At 43.3% G+C, this 21,507-nt stretch overlaps 2 protein-coding genes across 3 annotated transcripts; one reads left to right on the top strand and one right to left on the bottom strand.

The window, feature by feature from the left end:
• The first annotated feature begins 4,446 nt into the window (after positions 1–4,446).
• Positions 4,447–16,289, top strand: LOC104370445 (protein EOLA1). The gene is made up of 3 exons (XM_009987205.2): positions 4,447–4,719; positions 6,125–6,338; positions 16,232–16,289. The coding sequence occupies exons 1-3, from the start codon at positions 4,467–4,469 to the stop codon at positions 16,287–16,289; spliced, it is 525 nt and encodes a 174-aa protein (XP_009985507.2). The 5' UTR covers positions 4,447–4,466.
• On the bottom strand, positions 11,169–20,963 carry TMEM185A (transmembrane protein 185A). Of its 2 annotated transcripts, XM_086619481.1 has the most exons (7): positions 20,865–20,963; positions 18,004–18,180; positions 16,361–16,568; positions 15,237–15,320; positions 14,127–14,303; positions 13,665–13,788; positions 11,169–11,788 (listed from the first exon to the last, which is right to left on the bottom strand). In XM_086619481.1, exons 1-7 carry the CDS (start codon positions 20,900–20,902, stop codon positions 11,544–11,546), a joined length of 1,053 nt encoding a protein of 350 aa, XP_086475607.1. In that variant the 5' UTR covers positions 20,903–20,963; the 3' UTR covers positions 11,169–11,543. The 2 variants fall into 2 exon arrangements, with proteins under 2 accessions (XP_086475607.1, XP_086475608.1); XM_086619482.1 differs by lacking the exon at positions 18,004–18,180.
• Positions 20,964–21,507: the final 544 nt, after the last annotated feature.

The following is a 21,507-nucleotide window of genomic DNA, read 5'->3' as shown; positions in this document are numbered from 1 at the left end:
TACTCACAAGAGCTGTATAAGGTGTGTGTAAAAGAAGAGAGAACCACAGACTGGCATTTTCAGAGGACTGTTCAGAAAACACAGTGTTGCAACAGATCTGGAAATAAGAGAATCATCTAAAGAAACTAGAGATATGCTTACTAAAACACTTAAGACAGTCATCATTTCTCACCAAATATACGACAGCATGGTAAAATGTTAAGTATTTTAGTTCATCCAAAAATCAGAAGTTCTTTATTTGGGTATAAGAATAACATGAAACTGGTTTTCCAGCATGTACTGAGGCTTCATAAACTACAATATTAGAATGAGAGACAGAGTAACATTAGGGGAAATTGGGCAAAATGCAGAATGTAGAAGTCCTTAAGATGGAATTGCTGCCAAAAGAATACAGAGTCACAGGATCACACCTCTCATTGTTTAGTGTTCTAAAATGCAGGAAAACACAATGGATGTTCATATGGCAACAAATCCCAGCTTCTCCTGAATGTCAATTATTAAATAGTGACCGTTCAATGCAAATATTTGTATTGTCTTGTATTTCATGGGTTATTAACAGCTGAAATTTCAGCTTTGACCTCTAATATCCTGGAACATGCTGCACCATAGCTCAACCCACTTCCAAAATGAACTGTATCCGATCAAGTACCTTGACCTGATTCTGACCCAGGATATCCCAGCACACATTGCTGTGTACTGAATCACGTAAAATCGGCTACTAAGGGAATTTGACAAGAAGCACAACAATGCTTGCCTATCTAGATGAGATCAGACCTGAGTCCTTATAAATGATGTACTAGGCACTGTTTTAGCTCCACAGAAAGCAGTAACATTCGGGAGCTGGAATTATGCATTCTTCATTCTATCAAAACTAAAATTAAGGAAACCCTAAGGAAAGCTGATTTAGAGACACTGAAATTAAGAACACTTTACAGAGGTATAGATCTAACTTGTAGAATTTCCTGTTGTGGAGATTATCATCATGTGAGGTAATTTGGGGTTGGTGCTAGCACGTGAAAGCCACAGTGACCAAAAAACAGTTATGTGCATCTAAGATGTCAAGCATAAGCTGATCATCTGCTAAAATCAGAACGATTTTTCTTTTTCATATTCACTGCTGTACACTTCATTATCGTGTATCCTAAGGAAACCTACGAAAGCCCCAGTTTACCACTCAACACACAAAGGGTTGAACATGTACACAACATTTGATAATTTCAAGGCCTTATTTAAGTCTTGCTATAAAATCTTTCAGCGAATGTCACATTATATCAGACGAGGTTTCTACAAACCAAGAAAGCTAGTTTTCTGACAGGAGATTTTCAACATAATATTTATGCACCTTTGGGAGTAGCAGCACACAAGTCTTGTGCTATTTATGTTTTATTTAGAACTGTCAGACCTGAGATTTTAAGTACCTTGAATATTTTGCTTAAATAAAGAAAAAATGTATTTTATTTGTGTGGTGAAACACACCATACGAATCCTGCTATAAGTTTTATGGGCATAAAGCAAAGCTAACACGTGTACACAACAAAAAAATGTTGGCCTATATTTTCCCCAAAATAAGTAACAGTCTCATAAAGTGTAATTATGCAGTGGAAAATACCAAAAGCAAATACCAAAAAAAGCATTAAATCTCACTACACACTTGCAACTCTAAACAATTTCAACAGGTTCTCCAACTAACCAGGCACATGTAGTAAGATGGAAATAACTTAAAGCCAAAGAACATTTAAAATAATAACCCTGTAAAAACTGCAATAACCTTAAATTCACATTACCTATTAATTTCTCTTGTTATTATGACGGTGTATAAAGGACTAGAATGACTCTATCTGGAACATTTTGAACAAGATATTGGAAATATCCAGAAAAAAAAAAAAAAGATAAATGAGAATGGTAGGAATTTCAGAAATGGTAATAAGAAAAAATAGGTCTCAATAGTTAAAGTCTAGCAGCCATAAAATACTTTCAAATACACAACGTTCACCGAAGGTATACTTGAAGCGTACACCAAAAGCAGCTGCCGTAAAAGCTATCTGAAGTGCTCATCATCAGCAAAGAATCACTCAAATCATCTGACTGAAATCATTACTGCAATTACAGAACACTAAGGTTACAGGCAAAATTTTACCAATAAAAAACTGTTATTCACAAAGTCATAGATCCGGACAAAAAAAATCTTACCTTTTGCTGTATGAAGTTCCTCTGCCTTTCTTAAGTAAAGGAACAGCCTGTCTCTCTTTCAGTGGAATTCTGCCACATCACTTTCCTCTTTCCACCTCTGAGTTCCTGCAATTGTTAAAATAATTTTGAGATTTCTCATGGTTTAAAAAATGTGGTTCAATAGAGCATAGGAGAAATTTTAAGTCACTGACACCAGTATTCAAAATAAGGATTTGATGTTGATGACTGCTCTCTTTCCCCTTTGTAAGTATTACCAACTTTTTCTCTTCCATCTTTCCCAGTTCTCTTCCTTTGTTTTCTTGCCTGTCTCTGCTTACTTCCACTGCAAACTCATTCCTTCCTCCGTTCTCTCCTCCCTGCTTGCTTTCTCCAAGATGCTGCATGCATGGAAAAACTCCCCAAATACTTCTCATATTTATAACCCTCAACTGACAGATGTGGCTCTACAGGAAAGATGACTCTCCTGTGATTTCTATTTGGATGCACATGCATCTGCATTTCTGATCTTCTATAGCTACAGAAATTCAGGCAGGATCCCAGCTGTCCAACTTGCTCCATCAGGAGCCACTTTCACTGCCTCTCGCTATTCATCATTAAGATCTGCCTTAATAAGGTTACTTTATTTGTCTATGTTGGAAATGAGCTCTCTTAAAACATGTCTGTTCACCCACATGAGATATACATTGGCCATGCCATTAAAACTGAACAAATACAGGGGGACTATACGTCTATTTTAAGCCTCTTTTCCAAATTATCCTTGACTGTGAGGTACCACTCGGCCCTCGCAGACTGCTCCCTGTTGCCAGGGATGGCCCACCAGGGATCAAAACCACACTAGCTTTGTTAAACAGTAACTGTGTTGTTCAAAATGTTTGTGTTAGAAAGGCAAGACATTGATGCAAAACGTACGTTTCAAACCACAACAGCGCACAAATGAGGTTCTCCTCGAGGAGCTGGGTTAAACGAAAACACTTTCGGAAATTCTGTCCAAATGGAGACACTAGCTAAGAAAGCAGGGAGGTAAGAGGTCTCCAAGTTTTTATGTGCCGAACGGCTTTTAGTCACTTCTGGGGACGCGAGGCCCCCGCACACCCCTGCGGCTGCGGGCGCAGGTGCCCTGCTCCAGGGACGGCCACTCCGGAGCTCCCGCTGCCGTTTTACCCCCGGGGGCTCTGACGGCGAGCAGGAAAAGCACGTCCATGACCAGAGCCAGGGCCAGCGGCACTCCCGGCAGCAGCCGCTCCCGCGGCACAGCCGGCGGACACCCCGGGTCCCTCCTGCCCTCAGCGGCTGCCGCACACGGCCCGGGCACCGCGCTCCTCGGACAGCCTTCGCCACCCGCCTCGCTCCCCGCGGGAAGCTGGGCGTGAGCCGGCCGCCTCTTTCCACGGGATAACCAGCAAACAACGGACAGGGAGAAAACACGCGCGCCCACCCGGCAGCGCAGCCGGGCGCGGAGCGAGCTCTCCCGCCGCCCCCGCTTCCCTCCCGCTCCGGGGGCGGCCCCGCCAGGCGGGACCCCGCAAAAGCCACGCGGCGCGGAGAAGCGCGGGGCGGGAACTCGCGCCCCCACACCGCCATCGGCACCGCCCACACGCAGCAGCGGGGCCGCCCGCCGCCGCCGCGCCTCGTCCCGCTCCGCCTCCTGCCGGCCCGGCCCGCCCCGCCGTTCCCCGCCACCCACCTTCCCCCGGCAGCGCCGAGCGAGCGGAGGGAAACGCGCGGCGCCAGGTAGGAGGCGGCCCCGGGGCCTCCGCGCCTGCGAGGCGGCGGAGCGTTCGCCGCGGGCGGGCGCGGGCAGCGGGCCCTGGCGGCGGCGGCAGCCGCCAAGGATTACGCCCCTCCGGGGCCGGCCGCAGGCCGCCCGCGGAGGACCGGGCTGTTAAACCCCTTCCGGCCGCGGGAGCGGCGGGCCCCCGGGCGCGGCCTGCGGCGCCTGGCCGGGGCGAAGCGGGCCGCTCCGTGGTGCCTCGTTAACTCCCGCCCGCGGAGGCCATGGCTCCGGCCGCGGGATGCAGCCCGCCGCCGCCGCGGCCCCCCGAGGCGGCTGTGGCGGGCAGCGGCAGCGCGGGGCGGCCGGTGCCCGGAGCCGCCGCGCGGAGCGGACAGCCCGCTCCCCGTAGGCGCCGGGCGCGGCTCGCTGCGGCGTCCCGAGCGGTGGGGCAGCTGCGCGAGGCAGCGCTGGTTGCCGCGGTCACGACACGTTTTCCAGAGCCCGCTGTCTGAGGGTGTCTGTCCGGTTACAGGAAGCACGCGGTGCCGGTGCAAGGAAAACGATGAAATGTGGTTGCCTTTCCTTCCGACAGCCCTATGCGGGGTTGGTTTTAAACAGGGTCAAAACAGTCGAGACTCGCTGGCGTCCTTTGCTAGCAGACTACAAGAACTGCACCGTTGCTGTTCATATAGCCGTTAAGGACTGGGAAGATGAAACGTGGAGAGATATTCTTTTGAGTAGGTTTGGTATGACGCCAAAACAAGTGCAAGATTTGTTGGATAAAGGAGAAAAGTTTGGCAGAGGAGTTATTGCAGGTAAGCAACCTTGGCTTTTATTTTCCAAGCAAGCTTTCATTCTTTAACTTGCTTCAGTCAAATCCACATCTGCTTTAACAGCTTTGCTCGTTATCACGTTGCTTTAACCCTGACTTTGCAGGAGTGGTGCCTGAGTTGTGGCTGGGGGGCTGTTTCAGTTCCCTGTCACTGTAAGCCGAGGTCCGTGAGGGAATTGTAAATGAAATTGATTCTTTTTCATTGTGTTGGAAACGGGCAGTATGTTTGACCTTTTTAAGAATTTTAGTCAGGCCTCAGTTTTTAAAATACTCTCACTGTACGAAAAACTTAAGGCTACAAGTCTGTACAAGAGATAAAATGGATTTGTGCTAACTTGTCATGCAGTGAGAGAGTATAATGTGGGTTGCATAGTATTTTGTTTTGTGATAATAAATGTCGGTTCCACCGCTGTTGCATTTTGAGCTTAGGAGCTGTTGCTGAAACTGCTTTACAGTACTCATCAAGTGAAGTCATGGTGTTGCAGGGCTTTGCATTTCATGTTAGAGCATTACATAGATAAATCCTGTTTCAGTTCTACAAATGCTCTGTAGCTCTTGTTATTTGAGCAGTGAAGTTTGTTTCTGTAACACAAAGTTAGGATGGAGTGGTGTTTCTTTGCTTTTATTTGCTGAAAGATAATGTGTGTTGCTGCACTGTATGCTTTCAAAGTTTTTATCCAGCACTTATTTTACACTCTTTTCTTGTAGGTATCTTTTGTTACACCATCCACCTTGCATTCTCATTTGAATATTTTTAGCCATTCCTGCACAATAAATTACTTCTATCACATAGACCAAGTTCCACTTCTAGAGTGCTGAAAGTTGTTAGGTACTATGTAACATGCAGATTTGTAACCTTGACATAAGTTGCATGCTAAGTTGTGGAGTAAGTATCAAAGCTGCTTGGATGTTGATTTTAACATTTTTAATCATTAAGCAATATAGAAATTCCCTTTTGTGACATTGAAAGGGCTCCAGAGAGAAGGAATTTCCAAGTAATTTAATGATTTTAAAATGTTAAAAGAATAGTGTCCTATCTAGAGCAGAGTTTTATTTTTAATGAAGCTGTTTCAAGGCCAAATGTAGCTCAGGAGTTTTGGTGGCGGCTGCATCTCCTCAGATGCAGGCTTCTTTTAACAGAATTCTGTATCACTGAGTTGTGAATATTATAACTGCAGGCTCTACCTGTTCTTCACCAACCTGAGTGCAGTCACACAGGCCATCTTGTGCAGCGAGTGACACTGGTTTGAGGTGTGTGTGCTTCCTACTGTGTTGGTCTGGTAACAAATTAGCTGGTTTGTATGTTCTCTGGGAGGTTTACTTGTGGAAGACTTTTCTCTAGAAGATCAAACAGCCAACTAATTTTGTATTTTAATTTTGTAATACAGGATTAATTGACATTGGGGAGACATCACTATATCCAGAAAACTTGCCTCCTGAAAAGATTCTGGAGCTGGAAAACAAAGCTGTCCTCAGTCATCTAGAACAGAAATACTTGACTGTTGTTTCAAATCCAAGATGGCTCCTGGCACCGATTCCTGCCAGAGGGGGAAAAGGTGTGTGGCAGGTGGACATCCCCGAAGAACTGATCCCTTCAGAAGCGTAGGTGTTCCCCCTTACTATTATTTTTCCTGCCCAAATGCAAACTTGTAATTCACAACTCAGCATCCTGAATACCAGTTCAGGATTCCTTTCCAAAACTAATTGTTTGAAAAAGCAAATACATTTATGAACCGCTCTTCTGAGACAAAAGGAACAAGATGTAATTTTTATGACCATTACTGGAATTTTTTAATGGCTTACTAGATTTTCCCTATATAACTATTTCCAAGTAAATGCAATTTTTTAAAGACATGCTTGATGCATTGTGTGCCAATTTAAAATGTGAGTAAATACAACTATATTATATGGCACATGCATCTCTGATTATATGAGAAGAGTTTGTAGGACCCTTCAGGAAGACAGTGCTGGAAAACAGGCTGCCATCAATAACATGACATCTGTCTCTCAGCCCACTCTAAGCCTTGCATTTGTGGGATCATTGAGAAAGAAATCATCAGAGATAAGGCCAGTCCTAGGGGCTTCTCCAGCAGAGGCAGCAATTTGCTGGACAAGGTTTCTGCGTGTGGTGTGTGCTATGTGCTAAAAATGTGAAACTTCCAGAAAGGACCAGATTTTCCCTCATTCTCATGTTTGGTATGTTAGATGTGCATATGGTGGGGGAAGGCAGTCTGCAGGATACGGCTCTGTGACCTGACCCTCTTTCAGTTTAAAGCCATTGCCCCTTGTCCTATCACTACATACCCCAGTAAGCTTTGAAAATCCCATATTGAATTAAAGGCAAGTGTGAATAGTAACAAATGGAAGTCAGTCATTTTGGTACTTTGAGTTTTTCAAAATTCACACTCTGCATTACAAAGAAAATCCTTTTGGCTTTCTGGAGCAAGGCCCAAGGCCAGGCATAGGCATAGCTATAAAAACAGGACAGGACAACTGGCAGAGGCTTTGTGTTCAGGTAGTTTATTAGAACGCTTTAGAGAGTCTATTCCCTTGGACTAACAACTACTACGAGAGCTGTGAAAGGTACCTAGCATGGCTGGGGTCCAAGGCCATTGCCTGCAGCTCTGCTGGTTGGACCACAAGTGAGAGTTGGGCTAGGGTAGTATGGTGGAGCTTGGCCCTGAGGTGGCCTTGGCACAGACAGAGCAGCAGCTGCTGCCAGCACAGCTGGAGAGCTGGGAGGTGCCAGCCCTGGTGGAAAGTGACTTGGCCACGGCCAGCCCAGCACAACCTGGTGTGGTGGCAGCAGCAGCAGCACCCTGGATGCCATCTGGGCCCAGGCAGCTGTGCTGCGGCAGAAGGGAGGGGGCCAGAGCACTGTGCTTCTCCCTGCCTGCTGCTGCCACAGGGTCCACATTTGTCAGAGCAACGGTGCACACAGATGTAGAGGCATGTCCGACGTGGGTAGCTGCCTTGGCACATCGCTTGGCAGGGGCGGTCTCCCTGTTCTCCCTCAGACATGCTGCGAGTGGACCGCTCTCCTCTTTGGCAGTGGTTTTCCATGCAAGCTCAACGTCTGGTTTTCTTTTCCGGTGGCGTGCATGCAAATCTGCTTTCGGTGAAAATCCTGCTGGTGGTTGATTTTTTGGAATAAAGCTTTGCATGTACTTCATTAGCAGATGCAGACTATGTCTTCTAAAATTTGGGTTGTAGTAGAAGTGAAACTAAAAAATACAAAGAAAAAGAGTGAGTTGCCGCCACCTTGAGACTGGAAACCACAAAGATACAAGAACTAAGAATTTTAATTGCAAGAGAGAAATGTGGATATTAAAAAGGACTATCGGGGCATTCTAAACCTGAAGTTTAGGCTGAATAAAACAGCATGACACAGTCCTGTTCAATAGTCACCAGCTGTGGTGGTGCAGACCCCTCCCCAGGCCACGCTGCAATGTCAGCACCAGCCGACATTGTTCCTGTTTCAGTTGCAAGTGCAGTGGGCCAGCCCCACCTGGCACTTTCTGGTCTCATCTGCTGGAGCAGTGAGTTCAAGCTGCCAGTACCACAAGCACAGGGAGTTGGGCCAGTTAGGCACTCCCTAACTGTGCCTGGAACTCCTGTAGCCTGGGCGACACACCTGGAACCCGTTGTGCCTGGACTGCAGCCCACCCTGGAAGTTGCCAAAGATTACCTAACAGAAATTGTGGCCAAAAGGGAAAAGTACCTGACAAAAGTCAATTATCTCTGTCCCTATAAATCGCCATTTTAAGCGAGACTCTTTGAGCTCTCCTGGATCGCAGTGGGCTGTGACCAGCATCTCCTCTGAGCTGGGACGCCTCTCAGGTACCAACTCCTCAGACCATCTGCTGACAAAGCTGGTGGCAGGGCGAGGCGAAGTCCCTCCTTGAGTCTGTTAGTGCCTGTTGAGGAATGCCAATGCATTGTCAGTATTTAAACTCCAGAGGGAAATTTTACCTGTAGGCTAGACTCTTCCATCCCCCTCTCCACCTGCCTATGTGTTTGACTATATACATTTGCCTTCACAAGTGTGGAGGTGTCTCTTTCACTGGATCCAAATATTTCTGTCTGTGCACTTTATGTTTTATACTTTTTTTTTTTTTAGGATACCTTGTAGTAAGTTAGTGTGAATCTTGTCATTTTCAAATCTGTAAATTAAGTCACTGTTTTAATTATAACACATCCTACTGAATTGTCTTGTGAATCTTTAAATTGGTTAATCAGGCATTGCTAAAATTTAACCTTTGATTTACTCCATACCATTAATAAATCTTGAATTGCTGCTAAATCATAACTGTGTTAAAACATTCCATTCATGACACCAGCCTTGTGTTTTTGCTGCTTGGTAGCAGAGAAGCGCAGGATTTTCAAAAGCATACAAACTGATTTAGAAACTCACATACCATTACTTTTCAGCAACTTTAGCGTGGAATGAACATGTAGGTAACTATATGATGCTGACACATACCGCCTCAGCCTTCAGCAACGCCACAAGAAAACTGCATCTCTGGTACAGCCAGGCACGTAGCAAATATCAAAAAAATATCCCAGTACAGTGAGAATGTATTTTCATTTTACATGTTCAAAGTAATTGGAAATAACCAATAGTATTTCTGAGCAGTAAAAATGCTGATAAAATATATCTCCGATACAGTAGATAGAGGCTTATTTCATTGGAACAGAAATCTGTCCCACTGGAATATTCTGTTAGTTTGCACACAGAGGATCCAACATACCTTCCCAGCTCTTTCTTCTGCTAGCAAGTCATTGCGCGAGCATGGTTTTGGAAAATCCAACAACTTTCTGGTGAATCTGTACAGATGGAGGTGATGAGCAAAGCTTTTCATGGTCTCACTTTCAAAAATTCTCAGACGTCCTCTCCTTGCCAGTACTTCCTTTTCGAACAATTCTTCATGAATCAGTACACACTGTCCGTTGTCACCCCACCAAATGGAGTCAAACAGATGGCTTTCAGCAGTGTCCCAGAGCTTCTTCAGAAAGCTGGGACATGTAGAAGCACCACCTTTGCCACAGCTCTCCTTGGCTGAATTCAGATGCTCTCTTTTTGACCAGGCTTGCTCAGTCGAAGTTTGTAAAAACCTTTCTTCTGTCAGGAGGTCCAAAGGCAGCACCACCAGATGCACTTTTGTCACATGCTGAACGGAGACAAGTAGTCAAGCCTGATGAATCAACTCCCTTGGCCAGTACAGAATCCCTGAAGTTTCCAATGAGGAAAGCTCCATTTTAAAGTCTTTTTTCTCAGTTTGAGTACATTAGTCAGCTGAACCCTAACAGCTAGACTGTTCTGCCAGACCACCAGCTGAGAGGAAGTGATCAACTGACTGGGAAGCCCAAGGGAAGATTCTCAAACATCGCTATGACACCCACACTGCACTGCCATGACAGAGAGCAACGTCTGTTTCCCAGCGACATGAAAGAGCAGCAAGTGGTAAATAGCACTTGTTGCTTTTTGATTATAGATTTATTTTATTTTTTTTTACTCAAGCCAAAAAGTAAATAAAACTGCAATGTAATTTGAAATGCAGTGGCTGGACAGTGCTGTGTTGGGTTTCAGCCAGTAGCTAGTCTACAGGGAAAAAGAGAGAGGTGTGCAGCATTAGGAAGGAAAGTACCACACCTTAGAAGTTTCTCAGGTGTGCACCTTTCACAAATGCAGAAGTGTCCATACACTCTTTGCTCTTACTCCCATGCTACCTCTAAGGAAACTTGATCCATGGTATTTAAGCTACCTAAACTGTGGGTTCACCTAAACACAAAGAGAAGCTGCAAGGATGTGGGAGTATCTGACCTGTTGTTATAAGCTACTGGAGTATAGGTTTCAAAGACTAAATTTCTCTAAAGCACCTGGAAGCCCAAGACAGTCTGTCAAAGGAGGTCTTTCTTCAAACAAGAAAATGCTATACCAACACCAATGAGTTCCTAGCTTGAAGTTTAATCATTCACACCAACACTCTTACAAAGTTGGTAATGAAGACCAAGCTGTGATATTTGTATTGGCTAACTGACAGCTGTAAAACCTACAACTTGCGTTTCCAGCGTGGACTGCACACACAATGCAAGAGGGACCAGCTTCTTAAACAGCCAGTCTAATGTGAGAATGGTGTACATGCTGCTCAAGAATTAAAACATGAAACTGGAAACGCAACAAGACCAACACTTAACTCCCAAGCCAGTGCAAAAGTTGAAATGCTTACATGAAAATTTACAGAGCTAACTCAGAAACATCTTGTAAGTTGCTATACGTTCTACTTCCACCCGAAAAAAGCTTTCCAGTCTTGCCTGAGAAGCGCAACACTCCTGTGCCTCTGTTGTTAAGACAATGATTGTGGCTGAACAGAAAGAGAAGTAAGAGGTGCTCTACTAAGACATCCAAAAAAAAAGCATTTAAAACAGACATGGAAATCAAGTGTATATTTAGGACCTAAAAGACACCTGGAATAGCATAGGCATTTCATACAGGGTTTTTAAAAAAATACTTTTAGATAATACTTAGACTGTACAGGACAAGACTTTTAAACAATATATTACACTGCTAAAATGTTCATATAAATACTATACAGGCAAGCGTGCAACCAACCCAGTAGGAAGGTTCACAAAATTAGACCACCACATATCTCTGGAAAAGCTCTCAGATTATCTTCAAGATCTCTGATTTGTGTAATCCAAGCCACTGATTCAGCAACATCTATTTTAAAGTAATTCGGACAAGGCATGAGATGAAATACATTTGTCTGCTGATTCCCAGTTCAAGTTTAATATGCAGCTCTCATCTTAATCTGGCATATCAATGTTTAATTTGGGAGGTGGAATCACGTATTTTCCGGGACTCTGTGTAATGACCACTCCAGTCTTTTTTCTAAACATTGGTGCAATTTTTGGTGGTTCGGGCAGCGGCGTTTCTTCTGTTTCCTCGTTATCTTCATGATGAAGGTCATAAGAAATATTTCCATATTCTCGTAAGAATGGGAAAATTTCAAGCAGAAACTGGCAAAAGTCTTTGCGAATTCCAAACCACCCTAAAAAAAATAAAATCTTTTCACATATTGCAGAACAGAATGGAAATTTATTTAAGTAAGCAGGCTATGCGGTCTTGTTTAAGTTCTCTTGATTGTTTGCATATGAACAATCTAAAATTTGTTAGTGCTGCTTCTCAGTGTGTTACTTACGCCTATCACATAATAACGTTACAGTTCAGATTATATACACACAGATATACATATCTATTTGCATGTCTGAATATGCACATCTGTGTGTGTATATCCATACGTACCAGTTACAGCAATACTGCCACAGCAAGAAACCGTTTCATTTGACATGTGAAGCACTGTCAGGTCACATCAGTACACAGAGAAAGAACACAAATACTTTGCATCTCAATGAAAGCCATCTGTGCCACATGGCAAGACATTGATGCCAACTTTTGTTTGATATATACAGGTTACAATAGAGGGAATGTGATGGCATAGGCAGACATGTATGTATTCAGTATTCCCCAAATACTTGTGTTGTTAGCCAAATACCATGTCATGCCAGGAATATCTCACCCTTGGTATTACCAGTGCTTGATTAGAAAACAGTACCCATTCTGCCCTTGTCCTGTATTTTGCTACATGCAAAGACTTGGACAGAGAGTATGTAAGTAAGTGGCACTTTGTAATTCAGCAGACAGCACTCCTGTCAACCAACAGCAAAGGCCAGTGTCAAAAGGAACAGGCTGCCCAAGTCACAGCTTTCACGCTGAACTAAAGCGAGGTGTTACGCATTTGCCAGGGAAGATCCCTTCAACCCATCTTTTTGCAGAAATTACACTTCACAGCCAACTGGTCTATTTGGCTTAGCGCTTTAAAGGTGGATTTTCATGCAAGTCTTCTGAGGCTCACTTCGGGTGAATCGTCTTTTGTAAAAATTTACATAAATATTTACTAGCAGAAGTTAGTAAAGTATACTACATATAGTATAACAACATATATAATATATGTTGTTATACTATATGTAGTATATTTAGTATATTAAGAGAAGTTATTTACGGAAGATAAAACAACATGTGGCTTTCCAAAAGACTAATTTGGCCATAAATTATTGAGGGCATGCATTTAAAATAAAAAAGTAAGAATTTTCCATACAAAACCAACATAAAAGTAAACTAAATGTGTGGAGATAAGCTTAGTCATGACCAAAGAAAGAAATTCTCAATATACTTCATAATTGGACCAAAACTGGAGTTTATGTAACAAACATCACAGCTGGTTCCTTTCAACTCTGAAAAGTCCTAACAAATTTTATTGCCTTGTCAACAAGGAACATGAACTGCAACGTGGATGGGAAGAGCTGCTCATCGCACTGGGTCAGTAACATTAGATGGCTGGAAGTGCAAACACTCCTTTTGGCAGGGCTAGTTGTAGTGGGGATAAAAGCCTAGTAAGTCTACACTGGCGACTCAGGCAACTGAAGTTACAACTAAGCAGCACAGAGCATTATTTGGCCAAAGAGAAAAGAGAATACTAGTTCAGGCTACCAGAACAAGCTTTAATTAAAAATGGTAGGTGCTACACTACTTTCAGAACCCAGAGTAGAAAGATCCAGTCACATCCCATAAGAACGGAATCCATGGAAATAAGGGAGGATAAAAGGCTAAATTACAATTAAAATCCCATCAATATTTCTAGTTGAGTTTGAGCAGAAGTTATGCTCTTAAAGGAATAAGAAAAAGCAAGAAACTATATATAAACACTGAAAACTCACTAAAGTCACCTGAAAACAATAGTAACAGACACAACTGAATTATTTCATAACAGAACATACACAAAAAAGCCCTTTTGTAAAATACTCATCTTCATAAAAATACATTTAAGCCTTGAGTTTCAAGCTGTTTCCATGATTTTAAATACTTACAGTGATTTCCTCCTTTTTGTCCAAATGTTGTCGCCATTAAAGTTATGAGTGAAAGCCAGAGAGGAACAAATATGGGTATAAAAGAAAAAGAATTATGCCCGTCCAGTCTGTGTACTAGTAAGATCTAAACGGCAAAAAAATTCCACGTGTCAGTTTAATTGCAATACCCACTTTTAAGCTTATTAAAACATACACCGATCTCATATGTTTAACTTCACGCATCTTTGAAAACTGGCCTCCACAGAAACATGTAGTTATATTACAGATGTGATACATATTTTACTCAAAAAACTTTAAAGAAACATAGAATTCTTGGTTTTCTTTCATATTTGCCATTAATATTTTATGCCAAAACAAAACGCAGTGTTCTTAATTTAGTAAGTTCAAAAAAGAGACAGAGCAACATTCATCCCTCACTGAAAAAAGAACAGGATACCTAAAACTCCTGATGCTTTTTCCTACCTCAAATGTGAGCAGGGGAACGACGATTGTCATCCAGCTGACAGCCATCGTGATGTGTGTCCTCCTTTGCTCAGCAATCACGTCCATAGAGCGCAAGAACAGAACAGACCACACAATGTAATAGAGCACTACTAGGCACAGAAAGGACATCAAGATCCACAGCGGAACACAAACCACCTGAAAGAAAGAGAAATTAACTGCTTTCCCCTGCCCTGACAGTGACACTTTTATCAGTTTGATTTGTTTCAGGTGCAGGTTTTTAAATAAAGCAAGGCACATGAGAAGTCTAAACAGAAAAAAGAAACAGAAGTCTAATGATTCTTAGTGAATATCTCTAACACAAAAGGTTCCCAAATCACACGCACTGTTATGAGCCATAGTAGCTCTTGGAGTTTCCTCAGTGAGTTTTGCAAACCTCGTCAAGCTGAAACAATTTAAAATTATGTCAATGTAGTTCAACTTTAATAAGACTTCTGCAATTTTATGTAGGCTCAAACAGTACTTGAAATGGATTTTAGCAAGTATTTTCTACACTGGATACCTTACTTCAAACACTTAGATCCTTTTCCTAGCTTTTTGGAAAATAGAAAGGACAGTCAAAATCATGCCAGATTATCAGTTTTATGATAGTTTCCAAAAGCCCAGACACAGAAATAGTGCTTTTGTATTCTGAAGGCACTCGGGACAGGAGATCTCAGCAGTTTTGACAGTGACCACTTCCACAGTAAGTGGATTTACATGCGTGGTAACAGAACAAATGAAACTAGTTATTTACCAGATCATATTTACCAACACATTCCCTAACGCACCAGTCATTTTCACAGCTAGTTTAGTGTTCCCACTGGAAATTTTTGGTTAGGATTTATCTTTCAACAACTGATCAGAGATTAATTGCAGTTGATGGCACATCCCTCTGCCTCGAAAGACAAAAATGCCCAAAGAACAGCCTGTTTCCCACGAGCACTGAATGAAATGCCAGGCCTTCCGTGAAGGATTGTTAAGCGAGCAAAAATGCGATCATGGACTCTGACCATACATTAACTGTTCCTTATAGTAAATATCTTTATGAAATTCAGCATTTAAACAAGGATAAGAACAACTGTTACTTACAAGCCATGGCCATCTGATGATCTCGTCTAGTCTGAGTGCAATAAATATGAACTGCAGAATATTGACTGAACACAAGATTTCCAGCTAGAAAAAGAAAATACATTAGTTAACTCTCAGTATTAGAAAGCTATTTCCAAGATAATCAAAGAATCTGTCAAAGGACTTTTCTGACTCCACAAAGCATCAGAAAACAACTTTGACTATTTTCTTCAGATAAGAAATAACTGCTAGAATTAACGAGTAGTGAAAAGTCCTTCAATTTAAAATTTTGAAAATTTTTCTTTAAAGATATTGTTTAGTAGTTGCAGTAACATAAAGATGAAAGTTACATGGACTTGACTACCAACAGTCCAATGTAAAAGTCTCAGATCTATCTAGGGGGAAAAAGAAATACAGAGAATAGTGGAAGATGACATCCAAATCCAATCAATTACTGTATAATTGAGATTTATTTCAAATGACACTGAAGACACTTGTTTTTTGAGGCAATACAGAAAAGCAATACTAATTCAAAAAGTTAATGAAAGCTTTTTGTGTGTCCCGCTTGCCACTATGAGAACTAACCCTAAATTATATTTTTAAATAATATTTAAAAAAAAAAAAATCAAGCTTGTGTCTAGCTTGAACAAAGTAAAGTAATGAAACACCATCAGACTTGGCAAGATTCTGTTTCTAAAGTCCATGGGCAACCCTACGTGGGTAGGAATTTCAAAGATCAAACAATTATTATCTGAGAAGACTAATTGAAGCTCTTGAGTGTAAGTTAGAAATATTTTCTATTTTAAAAAACATGAAGGTATATAATGCATCTTTGAAATGTAATATTTCTCAGAAGGCAGACACTACGTGCTACTTTTCACTAACATACATGACTGTATACTATGATCTCTTGGGTAAATGACTTTGAAATTCCTAATACAGGGAGTCAAAAAACACCAACTAGAAGATACTAGAAAAAATTCTATTACTCTCAGGATCCTGATTTTTCACTCTAGCAGGTCAGTGCAAACAAACAATTCAGCTGATGCAGTTGTCCATACTACGCTTTACTGAGAGATGGAACTGTAACCAAATGGATACAGAGTCTTGCATCGCCCCCGACTGCACACATAACGAAACGTTACCTCCAGAGACCTGTCGTGTCGGAATCCCCACACACACGCTGCAACCGACACTGGAGACACGAAGAATAATGGCATGAAGACCAGCAGCCAGAAATGGGTTCCTCTTTCGATCCTGTCACACACCAGAACTTCGAACATCAGCAGCAGGAGGTGGATGCCTACTGCAATTAACATCGCTTTGAACTCCACGCAGGTTTCTCCTTCTGCTCTGAAGAGACAACAAGAAGAATTCAGTGTACTTGGCAATAGGAAAGCACAAGCTGCAAACATCCTGAGACACTTCGTTTACAACTGTTCAGTTTCAGATACTAACACTTGTTTTTAATAAACACATTATGCCCAAATAACCACTATTAAACAACGCTCCTGATGACCCAACACCGTTTCTTGCTGATAAAGCTGCAGATGTCAAGTATTTTACTCAAAGAGGCAGTGGGATTTTTACAACTTGAAAATGTTCTAAGGATTCCATAGCTGTGCAGATAAAACAAGACTTCTTTGCCACCGCATAAATACTCGGATATCAAGCAGGCTGTTGGGAAACAAGCCAAGTCCAAAATTATCTGTTTGGTCCCTGCACCAGCTTTCATTGAATCAACATCTTTCCCCAGATTTTTTTTACTCACCAAAATCAGCATATTGCAACAGAATACTACCTGTGACTAAAAACTAAAATGCCTGTAAAAACAACAGCCCACACAGAGAAACCATCCTTTTTCCTGCACAAGTAGAACCACTACTAGAAGGGGCAAACAAGACCTGAACCACACAATACAGTGTATCAGAATGAGACTTTTGCACAAAATTTTTAATTGAATATTCACCATAGACAGAAAAGAGGACTGAATTTATTGCACTTCATTTAAGGTGGTTCTCCCCCCCGCCTCCCCCAGCATGTTCAAATTCACATCCTACTTGGACTACCAAAACAGTAAACACTAATGTATTTAAAGCTTTGAAAGTTATTTTATTCTAGACTGACAAAATATCAACTTTAAACAACTTTCACAAAAATGAAATTTACAAATTTGTTCCCACTTACATCTTACTTTGCAAGTGTTACATGTTTGCCTATATTAGTGTATTAAACTACTTGAATAGTTCTTTAAAAAACAGCAACTGAAGTCTGAAAAAAATCCCTATGTTCATGCATATTCAAGAATCAGTGAATATTCATCTGTATGTTCACTGAGGTTATATGCACACCAAGGAGAAAAAAAAACCTAAATCAACATTCTTCAGGCTGATCTGTACATTTTAGGAAACTGATTTAGAAAATAATTCAATTAAATATAGTATATTCATAGTGTATATGAAGATACATACTTCTATACAGCTTCTACTAAAGCAAAGAATTCCCAACGTTCTACTAGAAAAGCACTAAAAAAATCACTCCATGAGAAGTTTTAGCTTCCCAAAGACAATATTGCTGAAGCCTGTGATAAACCGTTGCAACTATGATTAAGACACCCATAGTGGCATAAAGCTGTTGGCATACACTATAGGTTAATATAATTATTTAAATATATTGAAAACAAACCTTCTGGATGCTGTATCTTATACATTATTAAAAAAATATTTATGAATTTGATTCACTATGGAAAACACATATGTGGTTTGTCAAATAAATATCCTCAACTTACCGATACTGTGGGTTTCGGGCCCATACTCCTGTTCCCACTGAGGCACCAACAATCACCATTAACTTCCATAGCCATATTGGAGCAAATACGGCCCAGTAACTCCACTGAATTTTATCATCCAGACGCAGAGAGAGCAACACAGAAAAAAGCAGCAGGCAGGCATAGATAAGAAATTTGCTATTAAAGAAACAAAAAAAAAAGAAATTAAGGCAGGCAACTTAACATGAAGTTTAAGGAGAGCAAGAAAATCAGTCATAGCTGAAATTTAATCAGGATACTTCCTAACAGAAAACATGTGCCAAACTTCTTGGCAAAGAATCCAATCAGTTCTGAAGAGTCAAATAGTTCATCATGAACATGCCATCTCTTTCACTTATAAAACCATTGCTTCAAGGGAACACACCCAAAGCATTCCTGCATGACAAACTTAAGGAATGGACACCTAGAAACAGTCCCCTCCCACACGGATCCAGTCAGGAGCTGTATTATTAGAGGCTCAGAAATACACCAGGGAAACATGTTTTTAGAAAATGTGTTCTTTCATACAAATCAACTGAGAGAGTTTTTCATGTTCAAAATTAAGTTACATAATTAATGTAATTTTAGGGACACTATTTTTAACTAAAGATTAAAAACTACTACATATTGCAAGAAGGCAGACTCCAGAGATTTTATGCATTTTTTTTAATTTTACACTCAGTTAAAAAGCAACATTATGGGGAAAAAAAAAAACAGGTTAAGCTTTTAACAAAGTTACCTATTAGAGAGTGAAGCTTCTAACTGGAATACTGAGGATGGTGCTTACAAGTTTAAAGTAGTTATGTTGATATATTTTATAAACTAGTCAACCTAAGAACGAATAAATGTATCCCGAATACTTGAGAGCAGTGGCACAGCAATTGCTCGTACCACCAGAAATCAGACAAAATAATTACATAACACACGATTTCCTCACACTACAGGAAGGAAAACAGTCACCCACCCATTCACTAGAGGATCACAGACTGCTTTCTACAACACGTAATTAGGCTTCAACACCACTTCAGTCAAGTAATTACACATATTCTAAAGAAGAGTAAATCCTTGCTACCGAGTAAACCAGCGGCAGTCAGGAATACTACCCTTACTCCAACAGCGTAACTCAAACTACCCACTTTCACTCTCATCAAATAATAAAACATTCATTAGGCCAGCCTTGCCTCGTTTAGGTATCAAGGTGTTTTGTCTCTATTCAGAACGAGTGCCTTAGCTGCTCCTTAATACAAAAAAGCAGTTTTATCATGTCAGTGTCTCCTCACACGCTCCGTGAAACTACCTCAGGACAGGATGACATAAAACGAGTCACTCTTCAGGGCAACAGAGACCCCTCAGCTTCCCAGGCTAGTCATACTTTTCCAATATTCAGCATTTGTGTAATTTGTACTTTCTCTGGCTTCTCCATAACTGCAGAAATAAAATGCCATGTGGTAACATACCAGTGCTCCCTGAGCGTCCCAGTAAACATCAAAACAATCAAGATTTAAGTTATCTGCACAAGTGCAACATCCAGCTTGCTCATTCATCATTTAGAGGGCACCCAAACACCCAAATAAGCTGCAAGCATTGCTTAGCACTAAAAAAACTTTAAAAGCTTCTGGAATGTCTGCTCCTACTTTTCCTTTACTTCCAACCACACATATTTAAATTGTTTATTTCAACCTCTCTGCAACAATGCATTTCCTGAAGCATTGGTTACCCTTCTGTTTTGTCTAAACCACGGATTGAACACAGCTTTTTGTAATTTTGCAATTAGGTAAAGCCTCTTTCACAAGCAAGGTGTTTCCAGGACTCTCAGTATTTCATGCCACGCTGCACAACGCGCTTGCAGGTTTATTCTGTGGTCTTAAAATACCTGGTAACAGCAAAACCAGTAAAATTCAACACATTCTCTCAGCTTCTCTGAAAGTTACGTGGATCCGTACTTGCTTGGCAAGACAGCAGAAGCGTAAGTCTAGTGACTATCATCTTGTTAATTGTCAGGGAGGCCAGAACGCAGAATCACCGTCAGCAATTCTCCGGGTCTAGGCCAGGATTGTTAAGCACGGTATCTCCTCGTCTGCAACAAAACAAGCCTCCACCGTACGCTGAATGCCTGTGCTGGAGCGTCAGGCAGCTTTGCTTTCCAGGATAAAGTTTTATCCCCTAAATCATCAAGTTGAAAAATTAAAACCAACAGAATCAGACCTGGAGTCATCTGAAAAAGTTACACAGCAAAACAAAAAAGACGAGTGGAATTTGGGCTGGAACCCAGATGACGGATGCCTGGCTTCACTGCCACCCTCATCACGGGCCACCGGAGGGGAGCACGTACCGACCCCCACGGGCGCTGGGAACGAAACCGGTCAGGAACAGCGTGTCCGAAACGCCCCCCCGAGCCGCCCGTACCGGAGCGCTGCCACCCGCCGTGCCGAGGAGCCCCCCGAAGCTGAGCTCCGCTGAAACGCTCACGGACCGCACACCAACGCTGCTCCGGGCCGGGCCGCCGCCGCTCCCCAGCGCGCTCCCGGGCTAAGGCCGCCGAGCCGGCTGCTCTGCCGCACGGGGGACGGGGAGAGGCAGTGAAGCCGGGCCCGGCGGTGCTTTCCCCCGCGCCCCTCGCCACCGGCTCCGCCTCGTCCCGGCGACAGCTTCCGGACGCGTCCCGCTACCGGCGGGGGGAAGCGGAGCCTCCGCCCAAGAGCAGCGCTACGCCGGGGCACAGAGCCGCCGGGGCCGGGCCAGGTGCCGCTCCGCCACCGTGCGGCCCGGCAGCAACCCGCTGAACGGGCCCCGTCGAGGCGGCGCGGCCCGAGGCCGCCCGTTCAGCGCCAGGCCGCCCTCACCTGGGGTTGAAATCCTGGAACAAGCCGCGCAGGTTCATTGCGGCTCGACCCTCCGCCCCCGCCGCGCTCTACCAGGCACGCATGGCGCGGCCGCCGACACCGGAGCCCGGCCTGGCCTGGCCTCGCCACCGCTCCGCCCCCGCCGGAACCGGGCAGCCGCCCCGCCCCGCGCATGCGCGCTGCCCGCCACAGGCCCGCACAGCGGCGTTCCTCCGCCGGGAACCGGCCGGCCCTCGACTGGGCTTCACGGACGATCACTGCGCATGCGCGCTCGGCCAGACGGAGGCTGTGCCAGCAGATGGGCTGGGCTGTGTCCCGGGCAGGGGGCCCGGCCGCCGCCCCGCCGCTCCCGTGTCAGCCGTGCTGGCGGCGGGCGACCCGTCCGCGCACACGGCCGCAGCAGCACGGCTTGTTTGGGCTATGCGGGGGCAGTGCCGTGGCCTCTGGGGCGTGTGGCGGTGGCTGTTCAGTATTTAGGGAACAGCTGTGCTAAAAGTTGTCATGATCCAGCGCTCACCGAGAAACGTTTCAAATGTACGTTGTAAAAACCGAGAACAGTTCGCTTTGTTTTGGGGAATCGGTATGGCCTTTTTTCGGCTGATGTTTAGAAAGGTGTTCGGTGGGCTAGCACAATTCTGCAGGA

Source organism: Tauraco erythrolophus, chromosome 13 (assembly GCF_009769465.1).
Source record: "Tauraco erythrolophus isolate bTauEry1 chromosome 13, bTauEry1.pri, whole genome shotgun sequence".
NCBI lineage: Eukaryota > Metazoa > Chordata > Aves > Musophagiformes > Musophagidae > Tauraco > Tauraco erythrolophus.
The sequence above is the reverse complement of the archived record's forward strand: the minus strand, read 5'-3'. Positions and strand labels throughout refer to the sequence as shown.